The sequence below is a fragment of the Gigantopelta aegis genome, chromosome 4 (assembly GCF_016097555.1).
Source record: "Gigantopelta aegis isolate Gae_Host chromosome 4, Gae_host_genome, whole genome shotgun sequence".
NCBI lineage: Eukaryota > Metazoa > Mollusca > Gastropoda > Neomphalida > Peltospiridae > Gigantopelta > Gigantopelta aegis.
The window spans coordinates 45,891,435-45,917,028 of NC_054702.1; the positions used below are offsets into that span (position 1 = coordinate 45,891,435).

General features: G+C 37.8%; 1 protein-coding gene across 1 annotated transcript; it reads right to left on the reverse strand.

The window, feature by feature from the left end:
* Window positions 1–9,163: 9,163 nt before the first annotated feature.
* LOC121370615 (lithostathine-1-like) lies at window positions 9,164–11,535 on the reverse strand. The gene is made up of 2 exons (XM_041495964.1): window positions 11,276–11,535; window positions 9,164–10,602 (listed from the first exon to the last, which is right to left on the reverse strand). The coding sequence occupies exons 1-2, from the start codon at window positions 11,403–11,405 to the stop codon at window positions 10,370–10,372; spliced, it is 363 nt and encodes a 120-aa protein (XP_041351898.1). The 5' UTR covers window positions 11,406–11,535; the 3' UTR covers window positions 9,164–10,369.
* Window positions 11,536–25,594: the final 14,059 nt, after the last annotated feature.

A 25,594-nucleotide genomic window follows, 5' to 3' on the forward strand; every position in this document is an offset into this window, starting at 1 on the left:
GCATTCCATGACAGTTAACCCCTGCGTGTGCTGTAACCTCACCGTGGTGCAGGGGTGTAACATTCTCTTCGAGAATGGCCAATACAGCACAAATTGAAGTTTAGAATAAAAGTCAGTATCTGTCTGTGATATTTGTATTTGTATTTTTGCACAGTTCTTTACACTGTTTTTATTTATATCTTGAATTTTTCTATTGATGTTGATAATCACCTTGTTTGTTTCCATTACCATAGTTTGACACCCAATAGCCGATGTATTTTTCGTGCTGGGGTGTCGTTAAACATTCATTCATTCATTCATTCATTCATTCCATGACAGTTAACGATACATTTTGCGATTGTAATTCTGTTTTTATTTCCCACGTCGTTTAATTGTACAGAACTTTACATAAATAATTAATATATTATTATTATTTGAAGCTATATTTATGGAATGAGCCGTAACAAAATATTGTGATGTCAATCGTTTCTAATAATATGTTGGTGGTTTGTCAAAGATTAGGTCAACAATGTGTTTCTGATCTTACATTCAACGACGAGATGGTGAAAAATATATTTGTTGTATTCTGGTTATAATGACCAGAAAACATTTACTATACTGGGGCATACCGTGGTCTGGACTGGGGGGGGGGGGGGGGGTAGGTAGGTAGGATATGAACCCAGCGGACCCTACCCTGAATACCTATATATGAATATCCTAATATTGCACTATAATTGTTTTATCTGTAGTAGGGTGTTCGGACGCACACTCCCTTCCCTCCATTCAGCCTACGCTCCTACTATACGTGTAAAGTTGCGGTTGTTTCCGGCTGACTTCTTTTGACATGATCAGTATCGATTGCATGGTAAACAATAGAACCATACTTAATGCTTCTTTATAATGTCAATTTCTGAGTATTATTATTGCCTACAATACGGAATTTTTCAACTTGCAAACGTTTATTAAATGTGAAAATGTTCAAAGCTTAAATAAATTCTTATAAAAGTTCTGTGCTATGGAATTTGTTAAAATTACATCATACTTTTACGAGAGATTCGTCTAGTTAGACCACGGTTATTGCGGCCGTTGAGTGACGGGTGTAATGATCGAGGGCGTAATTTCTCAACTTGCAAACGTTTATTAAAACCGAAAAAAATCTTACAACAGTTTAGTGCTAAGGAATTTGCTATTTTAAACAAACGTTGGTAGGCCCTACAGCTGAGCGGCGTAGTGTTGTTTTTTCTGTGAGTCGATTCGAATTAGGAATCCGCCATCGTTTTGGCCAGCAGCCATCGCGTCATCATGGTCCATTTTACTGTTCTACTGGGTGAGACTTATTAAACATGTCTGTCTGTCTGTCTGTTTTCTACCTAACCCGATTTTGTAGCATAGACAGGAAAGCACATACCACGGCCGTTGACCAGTTGTGGTGCACTGGTTAAAAGGAGAAAAAAAAAGTCCAATCAGTTGAATGGATCCACCGAGATGGTTCGATTCTGCGACGCAAGCACCTCAACCTCCACAACCACCACCACCACCACCACCACCACCATTACCACCACCACCACCACCATTACCACCACCACTACCACCACCACCACCATCACCACCACCTCCACCACCACCGCCACCACCACCACCACCACCACTACCACCGCCACTGCCACAACCACCACCATCACCACTACCACTGCCACAACCACCACCAGTACCACCACCATCATCACCATTATCACCACCACTACCACCACCACCACCACTACCACCACCACCACCACTGCCACAACCATCACCACCACCATCACCACTACCACTGCCACAACCACCACCAGTACCACCACCATCACCACCAACACTACCACCAACACTACCACTACCACCACCACCACCACCACCACTGCCACCACTACCTGATGGAGTCAATGGAAGTATGCAGATCCTGGTTGCATTGTATTACAGGATATTCTTCCTGTACAAAACCGTGCTAGCATTAGAACCATAGTATGTGCTTCCTTTCTTTTGTATATCGAGAGCTTTATCGTACAACGGAACATCTTAAGCATTTACTTCCATGTTTGTACGGCTAGTCTTTCGTGAGTCAATCACTCGTAACTGACAATATTGATTCTGCGTGTTCACAATTGCAGCTGCAGCCAACTGTGTATACACTTTATAAACTAAATATTATGTAATGTAAATAAATACCATGGAAACGCAGTCATAACTAAATAGATAATGCATGTAAATAAATATCATCGTATTTCAGTTCAGTGTTGTGTTACAGGAGAACAGTTCGCAGTGTTAAAGTTAAACGTTTGTTTTGTTTGATGACACCACTAGAGCACATTGATTTATTAATAATCGGCTACTGGATGTCAAACATTTGGTAATTTTTAGCTATACTCTTAGAGAGGAAACCCATTTTTCCATTAGTAGCAAGGGATTTTTAATATGCACTGTCACAAAGACAAGATAACACATACCACGGCCTTTGATATACTAGTCGTGGTGCACTGGCTGGAACGAGAACTAGCCCAATGACCCCCTCACACACACACACACACACACACACACACACCCCGATGGGGATCCATCGGCTGAGTGCTCGCTTGGAGTGGTTGCATCGCAGGATCGAACCACCTCGGTGGATCCATTCAACTGATTGGACATTTTTTCATTCCAACCACTGCAGATAGACAGATAGCTAGATTAAAGGGACATTCCTGAGTTTCCTACGTTGTAAGATGTTTCCGACTAATAAAATATTTCTACGATTAAACTTGCATATTAAATATATTTTCTGGTTTAGAATATCAGTGTCTGTATAGTCAATGTGTTTCTGGTCGTCTTAATATTTCTAAGAAGCCAAAACTGGAAATAATTTCTATACTTTAGGAAATAAGATGGAATTTAACCTAGTACAAATATTAGAACGATCAGAAACACGTTTAATATCCAGCCACTAATGTTTTATGCAGAAAAATATATTTGATATGTAATTACAATCGTTAAAATGTCTCTGTTAATCAATAATATCTTAAAAATTGCAGCAAACTCAGGAATGTCCCTTTAACGTATCCATGTACCACTAGGGTTTCGAACACGCCCATCCCGAGTCCGGGGGAGGGGGGGGGGAGGGGGGCGTAGAGTTGAACATGGGCAGAATTTTGAAAATAGCAATTAGTAAAAAAATTAGAAAAAAAAGAGAAAAAAGTTACAAGCCAAAATTAAAAAGAATTGACTGCTCGACCGAATATTTATATAATTTGGAGTATTTTAGGACAGTCCAAAAATAAATAAGAGAAAGAAGAGAGGATCGGACTGTTTAATAATATTTAAAAAAAAGTAATTTCGACTTAAAATGTTGAACGAAGTTTGGAGGGGGGAAGTAAGCTGGAGGTGGGCGGAATTTGCAATAAAATTTAGAAAAAGGTCAAAGACGTAAAACCAAATATGGAGAATAATCTTCATGTCCGGAAAAAAACTTAAGCCGAAACTTTTTCTGGCAATTTGCGCAATTTAGACGGGCTGTCAAAATAAAGTGTTTTGGACTATTTATAAAAAAAAAATAAACATAAATTTTAGAACTGAAGCCAAAAGTTTAAAGTCCAACTAAGTCCTAAATCTGGAGGAAAGGTTGTTGGAAAGGTCGCCGTCTATGGTGTCCCTATGAAGTTCGTGACGTCGAGGTTGGGGGTGTACTGCCGGTAGACGGAGGCCGCTACTGTCCTGGTGATGGCTTCATAATCTTTCCCCCGAAATGATTTTAAAAATCCGATGAATCATTGAGTTGTCCATGTTGGATAGCAGTAGCCCCTGATGGTAGACGCCTGACCGTCAGACGGTAACACACAAGGCTGGTGAATCGCCCTCTAGCATTACTTTGTGTAATGTAAAGTCCCCCTCTGCACGGTTTGTTGGAAGCGGCTGGTATAACTCGTGCTTCGGAACGCTGAAGAGCTGCCTGACATCCTCTATGTTGCACTTGACAAGCCGTTGGTGCCGCTGATGAAGTTTGCCGGCCTGTAGTGACCACTGTTCGGCTTGTCTCATGTCGGGTTGCGGCGGTCGACTAAGAGGAGGGCGTGGCTTGTCTTGTTGCTCGCTCTGTTGAGCGGTTGCCTTCCTCTTCACAACGGCGACTGATCGGCCTGCGACTCAACAGGGGCCTTCCGTGGTGTCGGTAGCGTCTCTGGAATCGTGCAGATCGGAGAAAGTGTGTGTGTGTGTGTGTGTGGGGGGGGGGGGGGGGGGGTACCGTGGTGGCTCTTCGCACATTGCTGTGTTTAGAATCGCCCCTGGCGTCTCTGGCAGATCAACGATGGCAGGTTGAGCAGGCTCTGTCCGCTTCGTTGACTTGTCCGGTCGGGTTGGGGGTGGCGTCGCAGAAGGGGCCGCCGCCGGTGGTTAAGCCACCGGGTTTGACCCCCCCCCCCCCCCCCCCGTGTGCCGCCTCTGGCGCACGTTTCCTTTTCCTCCACCTCCTCTTCTTCTGTTGCACCGGTTCGCCGTACACCAATGTCACGGTTGCCCGTGACCCGGTGTACGCGACGCGATACTCGAAAAGGTTCCCATAAGAAGCTATGAGTCTTCCCCCCCCCCCCCCCCATCCCCCAGGTGGGCGGGTAACTCAAGAGAGCACGAGACTACGTCCGTTCTCATCGCTAGCTTGGACTGGATACCCAACCAAAGAAAGAAATGTTTTATTTAACGACGCACTCAACACATTTTATTTACGGTTATATGGCGTCAGACATATGGTTAAGGACCACACAGATTTTGAGAGGAAACCCGCTGTCGCCACTATATGGGCTACTCTTCCGATTAGCAGCAAGGGATCTTTTATTTGCGCTTCCCACAGGCAGGATAGCACAAACCATGGCCTTTATTGAACCAGTTATGGATCACTGGTCGGTGCAAGTGATTTACACCTACCCATTGAGCCTTGCGGAGCACTCACTCAGGGTTTGGAGTCGGTATCTGGATTAAAAATCCCATGCCTCGACTGGGATCCGAACCCAGTACCTACCAGCCTGTAGACCGATGGCCTACCACGACGCCACCGAGGCCGGTTGGATACCCAACCAGTGCACCACAACTGAACACACGCCGTGGTATGTGCTTTCCTGGCTGTGGGAAAGTGCATATAAAAGATCCCTTACTGCGTTAGGAAAACATGTAGCGGGTTTCCTCTGATGACTACTTGTCAGAATTACCAAATGTTTGACATCCAATTGCCGATGATTAATTATATATTAATTAATGTGCTGCAGTTAAACAAAACACACTTTTTTAATTTTGCTATGTCACAATGTCATATATTCATTTCAACTTATTTTCGTGCTTATATCCAACTAAGGTTCAAACACGCTGTCATGGGCACACACCTCAGCTATCTGGGCTATCTGTCCAGGACAGTGGGTTAGTTGTTAATTGTTAGTGGTTAGTGAGAGAGAGAAGAGGATGTAGTGGCCTTACACCTACCCAGTGGCTCATTAAAACTCGCTCTGGGTGTGAGCCGGTACCGAGCTGCGAACCCTGTACCTACCAGCCTTATGTCCGATGGCTTAACCACGACGCCAACGAGGCCAATGCAATGTCATATAAGGAGACGTTCGAGTATTATGACCCGTTGATAAGTTGCTAAGCGTCCCCCCCCCCCCCCCCCCCCGCATCTTCATCGCATGTCAGTAGGTAGTGCTAAACCAAATAACTTCCGGCTGGGTCAAAGTTCGAGGTGCACCCAACTTTTGATAGAGAAGTGAACACCACAAGTCCTGTGATTGGTTATAAATGTGAGTGTGTTGGTTGTAAAAAATAACAGTTTCATCTGGGTAAAAAAAAATTGCAATTTTATTTCATCTAGTACCAATGTGTCAATTTGTGCTTGAAACATGTATGGGGTACCTGTAAAAAAAAGTACTCGAATTTTGTGCGAAACTAGGGTAGTCATAGACGCTACCCGTTATCTCAGAAACGAGCAGCTTGACCCCCATTTTTTTCTGATTCACTTTAAGTGTAAGGGGTGGTAGTATTTATATCCGTGGCGTTTATGTCGGTTGATACGTTGCAGGTAGGAGTTTTAGCCACATATGTTACTATTGTCGTCTATGGGATTTGATTTGGTAGTATACACCCTGTAACACATCGCAGTAGTTGCGATGATTTAGGTCTCAAAAATACTATCAACGTAACTGAACAATCGATTACCTAGGTGATCGAGACTGGACATGACAACCTTTGATGCATCAATCGTGGGACACTGATTGGAGCGGGAAGAAACCAGTCGAATAAGGGCGATTGATCCTACCACCCACTGTTCTTCGGGCGAGCGCTTAACCACTGAATTATTATCTCACCCTCTAAATAACTGGGAAGCGAGATCCTCTCGATGCTTCAGTGCCTCTAATAGGGTGATGTAATAAATAGAATAACATATGAGTGGCCGTTAGATACCATTAATTTTACCTCACAACGAGTTGTTTTAAAAATGTATCTTAACGAGTGAAAGCAAGTTTGATACGTTTTTAAAGAACAAGTTGCGAGATAAATGGTATCTAACGGACACGAATGTATTATTATATTTCTTACATATCCTCAAAAACCAGATTTTAATCGAATTTTAACATCTTGTTCGACTAAAGGTTATTTACAGCCGTTGCACTTGTAGCTGACTTACACGTCACAGACACATGATTGGCAGGTCAACTATACGTCACAGTCTAATTGAATTCCACCGCGCTGGTTTTTTATTGGACGTGTAGCATTGGTGACCTGGTAATCACCTATGAGCAGCCAGTCGTATGTCTTGAAATAGTTAACACACGTACAAGTATGTGTGATCATAAATAACACACGTGTTCTCACCAACGGGTGTGTAAGAAAATGCTCTCATCCTATGTCATCTAGATTGGAGATTACCACTAATCTAAATCGAACAATTTTCTACGATACTATGGTATGATCCATTATTGACTATGGAGCAGCTATCTGGGGAACCTCACAATTTTCTTGTATTGATGCTATACATAACAGAGCCATACGTTTCTTTTTCGGATTACGAAAATACGCCCCAAATAACGCTGCAGGCGGAGACATGGGCTGGATTCCTCCAATAGTTCGGCAGTGGGGGACTGTATCAAGGCATTATATGAGATTGAGAAATTTGAATCAACACCGAATCACGTCTCGCATCTGGTTGTGGTCTCACCGGTGGTCAACACGCAGGAAAAATAACTGGTCCTTTAAAGTCAACAATAAATTCATCAAACCTGGGCTAAATCACTTCCTTAACTTACAATGCAAATATGGTAAAAAGTATGTAGTCAACAAGGTGAAGGACAGAGTCAACGAAGAAGTCTTAACAGAATGGAAACGGGCGTTAATACAACCACACGGCAGAACAGGTGTCGGGGGGAATAAATTAAGAATTTATTCTTGTTTTAAAGATATTATTAAAGTAGAGCCCTATGTAACCAGTTACTTGCCTCGATACCACAGAAGTGCTCTCGCTAAGTTTAGATGCGGAGTTGCCCCCCTGAAAGTTGAAACCGGTCGATACAATAATACATCACTGGAAGAAAGAACGTGTTTTAATTGTCCCAACCACATTGAAGACGAGTGCCACGTTTTACTTGAATGTCCGTTATATGTAAATATTAAATTAGAAGTACTCGCTTACTGTAGGACATTACTTTTAAATTTTGATCACTGCACCGACATCCAAAAAGTGTGTTTTATCTTGTCCTGTCCCGATATATGTATTTTATACACTATGAAATTATTCGTGTATATATCTTTTTGTTTTATCTGTGCTGCAATTGTTTTAGCTGTATATATATATATATATATATTTTTGTTTTTGTTTTTTGTTGTTGTCTTCTTTAGATGTTTTTATTCAATAGTCTCTCGTAACTCAGTATAGGGTGGCTCATTACAATTTCATTACTTTTATTGATTGTATGTATATGTTGTATTTTTATTTTGTGGTAATGAGGTGAGACTTTAATAAACTATCTGTCTGTCTGTCTGTCTGTCTGTGACACTGATTTGGGCCGGGAGAAACGAGTCCGATAAAGGCGATTGATTCTACGACCCATCGTACTTCAGGCGAGAGCTTAACCGCAGAGCTATATCCCATCCACTCAGTGCTTCAGTACCTCTACCGGCCTCGGTGGCATCGTGGCAGACCATCGGTCTACAGGCTGGTAGGTACTGGGTTCAGATCCCAGTCGAGGCATGAGATTTTTAATCCAGATACCAAACCGTGAGTGAGTGCTCCGCAAGGCTCAATGGGTAGGTGTAAACCACTTGCACCGACCAGTGATCCATAACTGGTTCAACAAAGGCCATGGTTTGTGCTATCCTGCCTGTGGGAAGCGCAAATAAAAGATCCCTTGCTGCTAATCGGAAGAGTAGCCCATGTAGTGGCGACAGCGGGTTTCCTCTCAAAATCTGTGTGGTCCTTAACCATATGTCTGACGCCATATAACCGTAAATAAAATGTGTTGAGTGCGTCGTTAAATAAAACATTTCTTTCTTTCAGTACCTCTAATAGGGTGATGTAATAAAATGCTTTGTTATATAACATTTAATTAAATATCTTAAAATATCTGTGAAATAAAAGTGTTATCAGTCACTCAGTGCTTGAATACCTCTAATAGGGTGATGTAATAAAATGCTTTGTTATATAACATTTAATTAAATATCTTAAAATATCTGTGAAATAAAAGTGTTATCAGTCACTCAGTGCTTGAATACCTCTAATAGGGTGATGTAATAAAATGCTTTGTTATATAACATTTAGTGAAATATATTAAAATATCTGTGAAATAAAAGTGTTATCAGTCACTCAGTGACGATAACACATTTTAGAGTGAAAATGTCACTATTTCACTCTAAAATGTGTTATCGTCACTGTAGAAAGTGTTATTTTCACTGTAAGAAAGCCGGAACTATTTTGCTGCTGACATTTTAAAAATAAAGGTAAATTGCCAAAAGTGATATAATAATAGAAAATATCATGTTTTTTTGTCAAATATGATTTAGATCTCATCTCGCGAAGTTTGCAATCATATCACACTCGTCGCGCAAGCGCAACTCGTGAGATATGATCGCAAACGTGACTGGATGAGATATAAATCATATTTCACAAAAAAAACCTAACAACATGGAATATCCTCTATATATGTCATCCAGATTGGCGATTACCACCAACCTAAATCGAAGAATTCTCTACCTGCAGATCGAACTTGATTGTGTCGAATCCTCGTGTAATTATGGAAGTAACATCCATTAGTTCATTGGATGTGAATTGCTTGACCAACAAAGACAACTTCTTTTATGTTCCCTTGACAAGTTCGAACCGATCAATATACAATTACTATTAACTTTTATTTCAGTGACAATACAAATAATATTCTTAATTGATTTATATCTGATTTTTTAATATGAATTAATAATGATAAAAATAATAAATACTACTAAACTATTCCTTTCCTTCAACCACTTTAATTACATTATTGATTGAGAGTTTGTCTTGGTTTTGTTTTTCGTAACAAGTGCAATTGCCAATACAGTACAATTTAAATACATGTCTATGAATATACAATACAATGTTTCTAATTCAGTTTGAGGCTGTAAAGACATCTAGTCCACATGCATCGATTGCGTATTGTAAGATTTTCAAAAAGTAAATTAATTATGGCTGGAGTGGAGAACACTGAAGTTTGACAAAGTAAAGCTATATGTACAAAAGTTATTGTGATATGGATTGTTTAGAGTAATAAATTTGTCAATGGATTTGTGGATGAAAACCAAAGATCAAATCTGGTTTCACTATTCCAGTTGCTGAAGGAACATTCAACTTTATTTTCATGCTTATATCCAAACAAGGTTCAAGCACGCTGTCCTGGGCACACACCACAGTTATCTGGGCTGTCTGTCCAGGACAGTGGGTTTGTTGTTAGTTGGTTAGTGAGAGAGAATAGGGTGTAGTGACCTTACACCTACCCACTGAGCCGTTAAGAACTCACCCTGGTTTTGATCCGGTACCGGGCTGCGAACCCTGTGTCTACCAGCCTGTAGTCCGATGGCTTAACAGCTGCGCCACCGAGGAACAGGTGGTCTGACTCCTGGGATCATTGCTTATCAAACATTTTAGAGTCCAGACTCAATCTCTAATGATATCACACGCACACAATGTGTATAGCGATGTCATGACGTTACTGTCTCAGACTCTATTAGTGTCTTGAGTCTTGACTCTAAAAGTTTTATAAGTTTTATAAAGCCAGGTGTCTATTTTTAAGACAACAATATATATTAATGTGCTTCTATGTTGAGGATTCCTTTAAGTACAGAGACTCTCATGTTAACAGTATTCCGATATCGTCTATGCGGTGGGTGTTTCACAAATATACTCATGTATTCGATCACAGTTATCGTCCCACCATTCCACTTTCTGATTACGAAGTCGAATTCGCACACAGTCGCCATTGTGGTCAGGCTCGCTGGATGCCCAATGTGTGTACGTCATCAACGTCCCGTCTGTAAACCTCCACTCATCCTCATCGTCACTGTCGTCACCATCTATCCACAGCTGCGAGGACGTTGACATTACATTTTCTGAAATATAACGACAAGTGATGGGTAATGTGGTGTCACTTAGATAAACTGTAATCGGCTGCAAATGAAGAATCAACTTTAAATTTTATGTATTTTGTTTTGTTTTGTTTTGTTTCTCTCCTTTCTTTCTTGTTTTTTTTGTTTTGTTTCTTTTGTTTTGTTTTGTTTTTGTTTTGTTTTCTTTCTCTTCTTTCTTTCTTGTTTTTTTTTTTGTTTTTTTTTTTGGAGGGGGGGGGGGATTGGTGTGTGTGTGGGGGGGGATTGAGTTTTTTTGTTTTTCAAACTACATCTGACGATGTTTAGCATTATTTGTTACATTGCAGGCTGAAAATGAATAAAAGTATTGATTAAAATGAAATTTAAAAAAGGGGAAAAAAAGTAAAGATTTTATTCGTCTTAAGTCCTTTCTTTATTTGTTTTTTAATTACAAAATATACAGTAATAGTTTTGTAGGAATGTTTTTATGTTTACCATTTACAATACTTAAGTCTATTGACTAACACTCCACATCTTATATTAACATAACAATACGATATTTCTAACAATATATACTATGTCTATTTATGCTCCAAAGTGGTACTCGGTTTATAACCTGCAAACATTTATTTGAAGTGTCAAAGTTCAAATGTTAAAAAATTCAGTGCTATGGAATTTCGTATTTTAGTTAACAAACCTTGGTACAACTCAGCGAAATAGTCATGTTTTTTCTGCGAGTCGATTCGGATTAGGAATCCGCCATCGTTTTGGCAAGCAGCCATCGCGTCATCATGGTTCTTTTTGTCCAGCCCAAGTCTGTAACACATACGGGGGTCGCTGGAGAATTTGTATCCTTTCTCTATTGGACACGGATCTGAAACATATTGTAAACTGACTAGAGTGTGTTCTGTATTGTGATTGGTTAATTACATTCTTTTTCCGGGATCAAATAGACAATAACGCCTGGAAAGCTAATGACGTCATTAGAAAGTGACGTCATTAGCAACTGGAACAGGCGAAGTTGACGATTCAAGGGTCTACAGTTAGATTGTAGCCAGGTATTTTTTTTCAAGAAATGCCAAATATACAGTTAGTTCTGTAGAAAAACGATTCACTTTACAACGGACATAACCATATGGAGTTTTTAGATTTGCGGGTGTTATTGTCTATTTGATGCCCGCAAATGTTTCATTTTTGACCAGTAGACCAGTAGAGCTAATTTTAATCAGATGTCACACAGACGGGGGTCGCTGGTGAATTTGTATCCTTTCTCTGTTGGACAATAAGGAAATGAAACATATTAAACATAATAATACATTGATCTGTGACGTTGAGCTCATGAAAGAAATGTCTCCAATAGGTTTGACTGCTTAAGATGGCTGTTAGACCTATCATGTCGTTCAAATTGTGTTAGCTGCCCACCGATGGGTGTGGCCCCATTGTATTTAATTGAGTCCGATCGTATGAACGGACCAATGTTTGTTTGTTAAACTATTAAGGTAATAGGTTATAAAACAATCTGATCCGACCAACCTTGAAGGGGTGAGGTTATGTAAAACCACCGGTCTCAGTGGTGTCGTGGTTAAGCCATCGGACATAGGGCTGGTAGGTACTGGGTTCGCAGCCCGATACCGGCCCCCACCCAGAGCGAGTTTTAACGACTCAGTGGGTAGGTGTAAGACCGCTATACAATCTAAACATATATTTGTGTGTGAGGACTATGGTGCATTTCTTTTTGCGTACCTGTATACAGTGTGTGAGGATTGAGATGTACTTCGTTTTGTGTACCTGTATTTTGTGTGTGTAGATTGTGATGTACTTCGTTTTGTGTACCTGTATTTTGTGTGTGTAGATTGTGATATACTTCGTTTTGTCTACCTGTATTTTGTGTGGGAGGATTGTGATGTACTTGGTTGTGTGTACCTCTATATTGTGTGGGAGGTTTGTGACGTACTTCGTTGTGCATACCTGTATACTGTGTGGGAGGATTGTGATGTACTTGGTTGTGTGTACCTCTATATTGTGTGTGAGGTTTGTGACGTATTTCGTTGTGTGTACCTGTATGCTGTGTGGGAGGTTTGTGATGTACTTCCTTTTGTGTACCTGTATATTATTTTAAGTACTATAACTGTTCACTGTATAAACACAACTTTTATGTTTATTTATGTAGGTATCGGATTGTAATATAATGCAATGGATAGGCATACTATTAATTTAATTTTCTAAATTGCATATTAGTGCCTCTCCTTGTTTAGCTATCTTTCTATACCACTATATGTAAGTATGTATATGTATGTACGTACGTACGTATGTATATATGTATGTATGTATGTATATATGTATGTATGTATGTATGTATGTGTATATGTGTATATGTATGTATGTATATGTGTATATACTAGTATGCTTGTTACTAATTACCTGGAATGCACAACATACATCACAGATCAATAGCTTACTTTCAATTGTTTTATTGCTATAGCACTGCTACAATATTCACTGACAACTTTTCTCCGCCCCCGTTCTTCTGATCCATTGTAAATGTTTGGGAAAGGGTCATTGTGACATATAATGCCTTTAACGTTTACCCCATTTTTTTCTTATTACTTTCACTATTTACTGCTTTCTTTCCTTTTTGTCAAAATCTGTATTCCCTTGTTTTGGCAATTTTCATGCTGTATCATTCTTGGCATTAATACTATCTCATCTCTTAAATTTAACCTGCTGTCTTCAAGCAAGTTATATGTACACATGCTAAATATGGATATGCCATGGCTTGTTTTCAAATAATCACCCTGAACTGTCAAGGACTCGGGGATCCGATAAAGACAAAAGATGTATTAAACTATTTAAAATGCAAGAACATTAACACTTTATTGTTTACAAGATACGCACTTCACAACAGCATTAGAACCATACATACAATCTCAATGGAGATACAAATGTTATTTTAGTTCTTATGCATCACATTTTAGAGGAGTAGCAGTAATGTTTAATAATAACTTTGAATACAAGCTACACAAAAGCAAAATTGATAACTCGAAAAAATTTATTATATTAGAGATAACAATAGGAGGAGAACAAATTATATTCAAAATATATTAAACTATATTGAAGATTTTGATAATGATAAATATATAATCTGCGGCGATTTTAAATTAGTACTAAATCAAGATTTAGACATCAATAACTATTCACATATTAACCACCCAAAAGCTCAACACTTTATTATCGAAAATATGGAATTGTTTGATTTAAAAGATCCATTCGCGGAATAATATCCAAACTATCGAAGATATACTTGGACAAAAATAACTCCACCCAAACAAGCTAGACTAAACCTTTTTCATGTTTCAAATAATCTAATGCATACCGCTAAAAAGGTAACGGTTGAAAATATCTATCGTTCAGATCATGCTGGGGTGGTATTAAGTTTAAATCTTAATACAACTTTAAAAGGATGTGGACTATGGAAATTTAATCATTCTATGTTAGCAAATAAAGCGTATGTTAAAACAGTAAAAGGAATAATCGACCAAATTAAATATCAGTATGCAAACCCAATATATAATAAAGAAACTTTACAACTAATTCCAATAGATGAAGTTACTTATAGAAATAAGAGGAAAAACGATATAATTTCCCGCTTTTCAAAAGAAAATTAAGAAGGAATTCAAAAGAAAATGAAGAAGGAATTAAAAAGAAAGCTTTGCACAGAAATTAAAAATCTAGAGGAAAATGAAAACGTTGAAATAGATGAAATTGAGGCAAAAAAGAATGAACTTGTAGAATTACGAAAAGAAAAAAATGAAAGGTAAATATATCAGATCACAGGCAAAATTAGATAGAAGAAGGTGAAAAACCATCTAAATATTTTTGCCACTTACAATCTAGAAATTATTATAGTAAACTAATATCAAAAGTACGATTAGATAATGGAGAAGAAATTAATGAACAGGGACAAATTTTAGAGGAAACCAAAAGTTTTTATCAAAAACTTTACTCTGCACCCTCGGGGCAAAACATAATGACGTGATTAAAAAAATACGTAATTTAAAATTCAATAAATTAAGTGACTACGACGCAAACAGATTAGAAGGCGAAATAACATATTCGGAAGTATTCCCATATTTAAAAGGTATGAAAAATTAAAAAAAGAAAGCCGAGGTTTGGAAGGCTTTACGACGGAATTCTTTATTTTTTTCTGGATAGATATAGGACATTTCATAGTTCGATCTATTAAAGGGACATTTCTGAGTTTGCTGCATTATAAGATGTTTCCGACTAATAAAATATTTCTACGATTAAGGTTACATATTAAATATTTTTTTCTGGTTTAGAATACCAGTGTCTGTATATTCAATGTGTTTTTGGTCGTCTGGTCGTCTTAATATTTGTAAGAAGCGCAACCTGGATTTTGTCTTCAAATAATTTCATAAGTACGAATAAAATTATATTTTTGGAAATAAAATGAAATTTAGCCTAGTACAAATATTAAAACGATCAGAAACACATTTAATATACAGCCACTAATATTTTATGCAGAAAAATATATTTGATATGCAATTACAACCGTTAAAAGGTCTTTGTTAGTCGATAACACCTTAAAAAGTGCAGCAAACCCAGGAATGTCCCTTTAACTATAGTTAATCTGTTAAAGAGATGTCTAACGTACAGAGGTTAGGTATAATTACATGTATTCCAAAAGCAAATAAACCAAAAGAATATCTTAAACATTGGAGGACCGTAACATTATTAAACTGTATTTACAAAATGGCATCAGGTTGTATCGCTAACAATAAAGCAGATATTAGATATAATAAACTATAAAGACCAAACTGATTTCATAAAAGGAAGATACATTGGAAAAAATATAAGACTAATATATGATATTATGCAGCACACCGAAAGGCACAACATTCCCGGCTTACTGTTACTAATAGACTTTGTAAAAGCTTTTGATTCGATATCATGGTCATTCGTAGATCAAGTATACTCGATATTATTACTTTTAAATCATCTATTAAAAACTGGATTAAAACGTTTTATAACAATTCTTTTTCTAGGGTAATACAAAATGGATTTTTATCCGAACCAATTCTGTTAGAAAGGGGCTGCAGGCAGGGTGACCCGTTGTCGCCATATATCTTCATAATATGTGCTGAAATCCTTGCAGTTATTATTAGAAATAATCCAATTATTAAACGTGATCTAATAATTCAAGACTATAAAGTAGGACGCAAAATGTTAAATGTAAGTAACTTCATGATCGCTTTAAAAAGCTCGTGGATACGAAGATTGTTTGTGAATAATTCAAAGTGGGTTTCTCGTATTAAGTCTGTTACAAACGTATCAACAAATGAATTAATAATATATGGAGATTATTTCATAACGGGAAAAGCCAACCAACTTCCAAATAAGTTTGGAGAGATACATTACTTTGTTGGGTAAAGATATGATAAATTTATAAATATATATATATCATACAACAACAAATTTCATATACTATGTTTGACTAGTAGAAACAGTAAAATCATACATTAAAAATTTAGATGCTTTGAATGATGACAGTTTCACAACAATAAATAAAACCATTCTTCCATTTAAATAAACTAAAACTATTATTAAAAAGCCAAAGAGGATGTAGAGGTATGTATGATATAATAAACTTCAAATCAGTAACGTCAAAATCACAAATTAAATACACAAATCAAGGATTTATTTTTAGACCAAGTGATTAGCAATAGTACTATTTGCTACCTTTTCAATGCGTGAATGATTCAACTTTATTATGGTTCCAATATAGATTATTTCAAAGAATTTTAGCTACTAATACATGTTTACATATGATTCGTTACGTCGATTCGACTATGTGCAATTTATATAGTAATTATCCTGAAACCATATTCGTAGAGTGCAATGAGACCAAAAACCCATATGTCGAGTGCGTCGTTAAACAAACCATTTCTGTCTTTCTTTCCTTTTTTCTTCAGATAACTGAAAACAAATCATTAATTAAGCTTCTAAAAACAACGGGTATCTAAAATCTTCATATAGAGGGCAATTCATCACAACATGGAATTCATCTTCAACTAAAAGGCTTTTACACATAATGGTACACGTTCATATTTGCCGGTTTCTAATCTTAAAGGTGCAACACAGCATCTGAACTTTGAAAAATGTACTTCTATGCAATCCTGGCACGAGAGTTGAGACATAAAATTCTGTAAAATATTCACTTTTAAAATGTTTATAGGCTTTGCCAGTATTCTCACGTTCCCGTACTGTCCATTTTAATATATATTTGGTAATGAGTACATTCATTAATACACTGTCTCTATATGTAACACCAGGGTTATAACACAGATCATAACAACAAACTTTTAAAAATATCATACACCTTAAAATTCTAGTGTTTACATCGTACTGAAGAACACTTTTCAACCCAGTTAAATACCATCTTTATAACTCTTTGAAATTAACACAGCATTTATAAAATGTTATTTAAAAGAACAATAACAAAAAAAAAAAAAAACATTTTAGCACATGCATAAATGTAACGATATGGTATCTGATCCGCTAATTATTTTCTTGAACTAAACAAACCAAGCAGAGGCGGATCTAGGGGGGCCCCCCAACACCCTCCCCCCGTAAATTTTGCGACAGTTATAATTTTATTATATATTAATTTTCATTTTTTTCACGATCCCCTCCATACCTCCCCTAAAGTTCCACTGGCATTCCGCCTCATGTCCTTGGGGCACCCCTAAATGGATTTTCTGGATCCGCCGCTGCCAAGATTCAACAAAAATCTACAATGAAGCGATCGAACTTTAGACTGCAACCTATGACGTTACTTGAAGAACGTATTTTGAAACAAGTTTATTACTAAACCAAATTATATATGTGTATAATATTGCCATACACTTACCTTTTTATGACACCCAATAGCCCATGTGTATTTCTGTGCTGGGGTGTCGTTAAACATTCATTCATTCATTCATTTTGCAAATCGTTTAGGATTGTGAACAGATCGAAATTCGTTGTTATAATCAGTTACCATTATACAGTATAAATCGTTCTAGCCCTACCCGAAATGCCATTTCCTGCAATCTAAAAGTAAAATTCATCATTGATTAATTAATCATCGGCTATTGGATATCAAACATTTGATAATTCTGACACATAGTCATTAGACGAAACCCGCTACAGTTTTGTTTCTAATGCAGCAAGGGATATTTTATATATTTTTCTCCACAGACAGGATAGCATATACGACAGCCTTTGATATACCAGTCGTGGTGCACTGGCTGGAACGAGAACTAACCCAATGGGTCCACTAGAGCACATTGATTAATTACTCATCGGCTATTGGATGTCAAACATTTGATAATTCTGACATAATCATAGTCATCAGAGGAAACCCGCTACAGTTTTGCTTCTAACGCAGAAAGGGATATTATATATATATATATATATATTCCCACAGAAAGGACAGCATATACCACAACCTTTGATATACCAGTCGTGGTGCACTGGGCCTACCGAATGGGCCCACTGACGGGGATCGATCCCAATCATCATGACAATGAATGAATGAATGAATGAATGACTGTTTAACGACACCCCAGCACGAAATCATCATGACAAATGCTGGTATTAAGTGTAACACATTTTAAATCCATTATTTTTTTTCCACTTACAGAGAAATCGTTAGAAAAGCTTCTAGCAATATCCTTAGGGAATGAATGAGAAATTGTAAATTGTAGGCTCCATACAGAAGTGTGTACGTGCAGGAAAGCGCGCGGTCATGTTCAAAGACAAATTGTTCATTGACGGTGTTAAATTTCACCTTCCCGCAGACAAAGTGAAAAACACACATGCCACGCATGCATACATCCGATGTGAACAATAAGGGAATTGGTGGAAACTAGCACAAGCCGGGCAACGCAGATCATGACACGAACTCCACTTTGCAAATGTTATCTTGAAATATCCATGGTAGGTTATCTGATGAACTGAATACAAGGCAATTTTAGTTACAAAGTTATGATTTGTTTTTTGGATTTTTTTATTGGTTTTTTTACACAATCGTTGGATTAAAAAATTATGTTAACAGTTACGAGTATATTGTGTTTTCTGTCCTAAAACTAGTCCGGAGGGACGTAGAAATTGTGGTTCTTTCTACGTCCGGATCTTGTTACATACCCTATATATAGCCTGTATTCAAAACTTGTGGCACCATGTTTCTCCACTAAAATAGTGCCGAAAATGGACACACAAATAAAAAAATGTATAATCTACCGTACTCACAAAATCCTGTTTCAAGTACTTGCATCATTATTAACAAAATAAATCTTCAACGACAACCTTAAAAAATATTCCCGCCATTTTATATTTGCTAAGTAGAAGGAAGCAACTCGCCGTAAGTATACGTTTGGTTTGTTTAACGACACCACTAAAGCACATAGATTTATTAATCATCGGCTATTGGATGTCAAACATATGGTCATTTTGACACAGTCATAGAGAGGAAACCCGCTGCATTTTCCCATTAGTAACAAGGGAAATAGCCCCATGGGCCCACCGACGGGGATCGATCCCAGACCGACCGCACATCAAGCGAGCGCTTTACCACTGGGCTGCGTCCCGCCCCTCGCCGTAAGTATTGACTTAATGTGCCCCGTGCACTAGTCCTAAAAGGAAAATGTACAGGGGGCGGGGTTACTGTTATACTGTACAAATCTCAATTCAAGTAATATATACCTATCGTGGAAAATATGTTTCATAGTATACTCTTCAAAAAAAGTAGGGGAACCTGAAATATTAAAACATACGTTTTGACCACAGACATCCTAATAAAGAACGTTCAGGTCTGTTTATCAACACACCGAAACACATTCCATAGTTTGCACATGCCCTTTACACGTGCGTGGGGTGTCATTCTCGATTTTGATAATTTCCAGGAAGGTCCATTAATCACTTTGGAACATTATTTCTGTCCATCGTTTTCATTCTGTTGATCATACAGTTGTTATTGTTTTGTTTTTAGTAATTTTTATTGTTTGAATTTTTGATTTACTGATAAAAAAAAACCCATCAACTTTCAAATTTCACTTCTGACCTCAATCGTCCTTCAAGATCTTTGGTGGTCATAAAACCTACTGTAATACTGAACTACCGGTTGTAATGTTTGCCCAATTAATTCACTATTATCACATAACCATTCCCCACAGCTAACATACCTTACAATTTTGGCAATTGTAAATTCTTATTAGAGTTCCCCAACTTTTTTTGAAGAGTATATTATTTGGATCATGTTAGACAAATGTTTTAGATATGAATGAATGAATGAATGAATGTTTAACGACAGCCCAGCACGAAAAATACATCGGCTATTGGGTGTCAAACTATGGTTATGCAAATAAATAAAGTGATGATCAAGATCAATATAAAAATTCAAGACTTAAAACAAAAACAGTGTAAAGAACTGTGCAAAAACACAAATATCACAGAATTTTACGGATACTGAATTTTACTCAAAACTTCAATTTTGTGCTGTATTGGCCATTCTCAAAGAGAATGTTACACCCCTGCACCACGGTGAGGTTACAGCACACGCAGGGATTTTAGATATGACACGTAGAACTGGGCGGTATTGAAATTTCAGGATCAGTATCGGTATTTTTCGGGTGATTTGCCTCGGTATCAGCACGGTATTCGGTATTGATACAATACCGATACCGATATCGAGCGGTATTTTCGGTATACTCGGTTTTTAATGCATGCCCGAGGTAAGTCTCATCCGATAATTCCATCTAAATAATATTAAATCCCATACACAAGGTCCTCACCTCTCTCTTCTTTTCAGCTGTTTTGTGTTCGTCAGATATATTGTTAGTGCTTTACTAAATAGTGTAAAACATTTTTCATTACTAAAATTTTGGGTATTTTGATATTTGCTGAATATGGTAAATCGGTATTGACCTGATACCGATACCGAACGGTATATACGGTATACCGCCCAGCTCTCGCGCTATATATACACTGTCAAAACAGAAACACATAGGTGATAGGAAGGAGGGAAATGTTTTATTTAACGACGCACTCAACACATTTTATTTAGGGTTATATGGCGTCAGACCGATCGCGCATCAAGCGAACGCTTTACCACTGAGCTACACCTCGCCCCGCATAGGTATAGCTTTACCATGTACTAGTCATGGGCGTAACATCGAACTATCATGCTGAAAAGGGTTTTATATAATTATCTCCAAAAGATATACTTGTTTAAAACGTAAAATACCATTAGTACTATCATTGGTAAGCATGAAAACCAGAGTTACTTTTTGAAAACGATAGCCTTAATATATACTCTGTCAAAAAAGAAACGCATAGGTGATAGGGAAAGAAGAAACGTGTTTGATTTTACAAAATATCGGGGGGTTTTGTACAATGTTGTTGGATGACCATGTTTGTTAATGTTCCTGGAATGGGACAACATGCCCAAATGCACTCTAAAACAAATTTAACGCGCGTTGTGGCACGTTGTGCGACAACTGAAAGATTTTAGCGAATACACGTGGAACTCGGGGGAAAGATTGGGGTAGTGATGGGTATTTAAAGCTGCAATGCTCGCAATGATGGGTCATTCCATGTCAAATCACCCAATGGGTTTAACCCCACCCATTCTGATTTGGTTGAAATTTGGTTTCTATGGAGATTGTGGTTAAGACAGCTTAATTTTCAAAGATGAGCTCAATCGAACCAGCGGTTTGGATGCTACGGCCCACCCATTTTGGCAAACATCACGAAAATTGGGCGGGGGGGGGGGGGGGGGGGGGTCTATATTTGAACCTCCATAAATAAGTAACCACTGGTCCAATCTCGATGGGAATGACATCTCTGGAATGGAAATGCCCCAAGGATTCCAAATTTGTAAATGTAAGTTGAAGTGTAATGACCTTTTGACCTTCACTTTGAGCTTGAATTTGACCTTTGATGTCCATGCTGCATTAGTCAGTCTGGTTTATCGATATAGACTACATGTATCAAGTCTATCTATGACAGGACACAAACAGACTTGAAAATGTTTTAATTAATTATAGTACACCAATGCTTGATTTATTGTATAAGTTACAATCTAAAGTATCAGAAGTGTTTTAGAATAATATATGTTGTGAATTTGAAATAAAAACACCCAGAACTTTCCCCATTGTTTTAACTTGATGAACATGTGGTTGGGTTCACACCTGGTGTTAAATTAATGTTACTTTATATGTACTAAAGCATATAACAGTATCTATGGACTAGGTTTCCATAGAATGAATGCATTCATTATAACACATGGAAACTGACCAGTTAGGGGCCTACATTTCGTAATTATGGTATATATCATCTATAGTTGAGGTTTGGGGTATATACTTAGAACATTTCAATATTTGCAATATTGACAAATTTGACACTAATCGTCAATATGGGCATGACTTCTACAAGCATCTGAGACAATCAACTGTTTTAATTTGCATTAATTATTAGTCAATATGGTCAGTAGTAGTGGGAATTATCCTTAACGGGGTACTAACTAAATTGAAGTTAAATTGCATCGATGTTTTTTTATTTGCTTTTGTAGACTACAGAGGAATATTACACCTCTAGTTCTGTTATATTTTGTAGAAAACATGTTGGGCTATAATTCTGACCAATTTTCATTTCAAGGTCACGAGGGCAACAAGGTCAAATTCATAGTCAAAGTGAAGGTTAAAAAGTCATCACACTTTAGCAAATTTGGAATCCTTGTGCAATTCCCATTCAAGAGATGTCATCCCCATCAAGATTGGATCAGTGGTTACTTATTTATAGACGTTCAAATATAGGGCCCCTCACCCAAGTTTGGTGATTTTTGCCAAATTGGGCGGGCTGTAGCACCCAAACCGCTGGTCCGATTGAGCTCATCTTTGAAAATTAAGCTTTTTCAGCCAAAACCACTCTCGAAACAAAATTCTATACAATTCTGAGGGGGTGAGGTTAAACATTCCTCTCTTTTTGGGTGATTTGACACGGAATGACCCTGATGCCTCATTTCCATTTCGACGTAGACGAGTTACAAGATGCCAAGACTAAGCCTGCCGAATCGAAACATTGCAATAGCCCGCCTCCAGTTAGGTGAATCGCAGTCAGCAGTCGCACGCCACATGAACGTCCATCAGAGCACCATGTCATGTCTCTAGGACAGGTACCAGCAGTTTCAATCAGCTGAAGACTGGCCCAGACGTGGAAGACCTCGCATAGTAACTGCAGCACAAGACCGCTACATCCGGGTTCTGCACTTGCGTCACCGAACTGCTACAGCAACGAACACTGCTGAACGCACACCTGGTTTGAGAAGGGTGTCTGCACAAACCATTCGGAACCGATTTCGAAAAACTGGTTTACGGGCTAGGAGACCGTATGTTGGCCCCATCCTGCGACGTCAACATCGAGTACGGTTCAGCGACGAGTCACGTTTCCTTCTACAGCGACGTAATGAATATTTTACCAACAACTGCGTCGCCCAAGTTAACAGATTCGATGGAGGGAGTGTCTTGATGTGGGGAGCCATCTCATAGAAGTGAACTTATATTCGTACAAGGCAACCTGACAGCTGTACGCTACCGGGATAAAATTCTTCGCCGTCACATGCTTCCCATTTTGGATCGACAAAGAGAACTCTTTCAGCAGGACCAATGCCAGGCACGTGTAACAATGGATTTCCTACAGAATGAGAACATTAATGTGCTGCCATGGCCATCAAGTTCTTCAGATCTCAACCCCACCGAACATTTATGGGACGAACTGGACATACGTGTACGCCAGCATGACCCGGGGCCTCAGACGCTTCCGCAACTGTCACATGCACTGTAGGAAGAATGGGCTAGGATTCCACGTGCCCGGATTCAGAGACTCATTCAGTCTATGCCAAGGAGATGTCGCGCAGTGTTTGGTGACAAAAACGTCTCCACTGCCGTCAGTCCATAGCAAGAACATTGTCACATACTCGTGTCAAATTTGACTGTGATACGATCATAAATACCGAAATTATGCCACTTTGTGTTAAAGAGATAATTCCATGAATATTTCGCCTATGCGTTTCTTTTTCTTTTTCAGAATATATATTTGTATATAGCACCTAAAATGTCTTCGTATTATAGACTATAATTGATTGTGATATGTTTTACAACATACTTTTTTTTTAATTACTCTGTCTTTAGTGACGTGTTAGCTATAGGAGCTTTCTAAGATGAATTTACTTCATTAGACGAACCACAAGTTAGTGTTTTGAATGGTATAAAACATATTAATCAGTATGAAAAGAGACATGGCACTAAAACTCAAATGAATACGGACGCTGAAAACAATAATTTTGGCAATAAGCTGCTGAATTTCGTACGTACGAAAAAACAACAACATATATTAGAAAATAAAATGAAATTTAACCTAGTACAAATACAAATTTAAGATGTAGCCAATTATATTTTATGTAGAGAAAAAAAATATATGTAATTACAGTCACTAAAAGGTTTCGGTTGGTCAATATCATCATAACAATCGCTGAAAACAAGACCTTTCTGGTGATTAAAGAAAACAATAGATGTACTCAAATACTTACTGTCATCTACTGTTAGCCCGAGTACTCTGACTGTAAGCGAGCTAGACGGACATTTGGAATGTTATACGCTTCCAAATGTCCGTCTAGCTCTCTTCCAGTCCGAGTACTCGGGTTTGTCTAATGTCTGCACCTGTGCCAAAATTAAAGCATTATTTCAAAACCATAGAACGTATCTGACTTCAAATGTAGACCAACTAGTGCCACACAACTTGTAAAAGGCCGTGGTATGTGCTTTCCTGTCTGTGAGAAAGTGCGTGCATATAAATGATCCTTTGCTGTATTAGAAAAAATTAGCGTGTTTCCTCTGATGACTATGTGTCAGAATTATCAAATGTTTAACATCCAATAGACTATGATTAATTAATCAATGTGCTCTAGTGGTGTCGTTAAACAAAAAATATTCTTCAAATGTAGACAATAAAAGTATGTTAAAGAATGGAATGGAATGAATGGATGTTTAACAGCAGCCCAAAAGTAGATATCGGCTAACGGGTGTCAAACAAGGTAAGTACATCAATATGATTATTTCTATTTAAAATAAAAAATTGTATAAATATGTTAAAGGAACATTCCTGAGTTTGCTGCAATTTTTAAGATGATATCGATTAACAGAGACTTTTAACGATTGTAATTACATAAAATTCTGCATAAAATATTAGTGGCTATATATTAAACGTGTTTCTGATCGTTCTAATATTTGTACTAGGTTAAATTTCATTTTATTTCCTAAAATATTATTTTTCGTACGTACGAAATTATTTGAAGACAAAATCCAGTTTGGGCTTTTTGCAAATATTAAGACGATCAGAAAGACACTGAATCTACATACACTGATATTCTAAACAGGAAAATATAGTTAACATGTAAGTTTAATTGTAGAAATATTTTATTAGTCGGAAACTTCTTACAATGCAGGAGACTAGGGAATGTCCCTTTAAAGAAAATCAAAACCAAAAAATAGTTTGTCTGGTTCTATACGAACATGGTGGCGTTTATTACTAAAAACGCCAAAGTGTTCGTACAAAACCACACAAACTGTTCTACTCCTAATCCAGATAATGAATGTATTAGCAAACGTAGTCTTCTTAAAGAGAACACATCTCAGTGAATCATCTTGTAATATTTATAATCATACGATAGTTACCTTTATTTATTACGTAGAAACGCATGTCAGTATTTGGTGTTAGTTCTTCATTAGTTACAAGTTTAGAGTTGTGCAACAGACACAGTCCTGACTTCTTGTTGTGGAAAAACGCGTAACAAGACTTGTCGGCCAAACATCGGTCCGCGCACGCTGTCACTGACCACACGCTGAAGCCCGGGGGACCGTCAGTCAGCGAGTAGCCTTTGATAACCAGGGAAAACACA

Coding starts and splice junctions, on each gene's coding strand:
- LOC121370615 (XM_041495964.1), bottom strand. CDS start 11,405: ATGTGTTACAGACTTGGGCTGGACAAAAAGAACCATGATGACGCGATG. Junction 10,603..11,275: donor TTTCGCTGAGTTGTACCAAG/GTTTGTTAACTA, acceptor GTTATATTTCAG/AAAATGTAATGTCAACGTCC.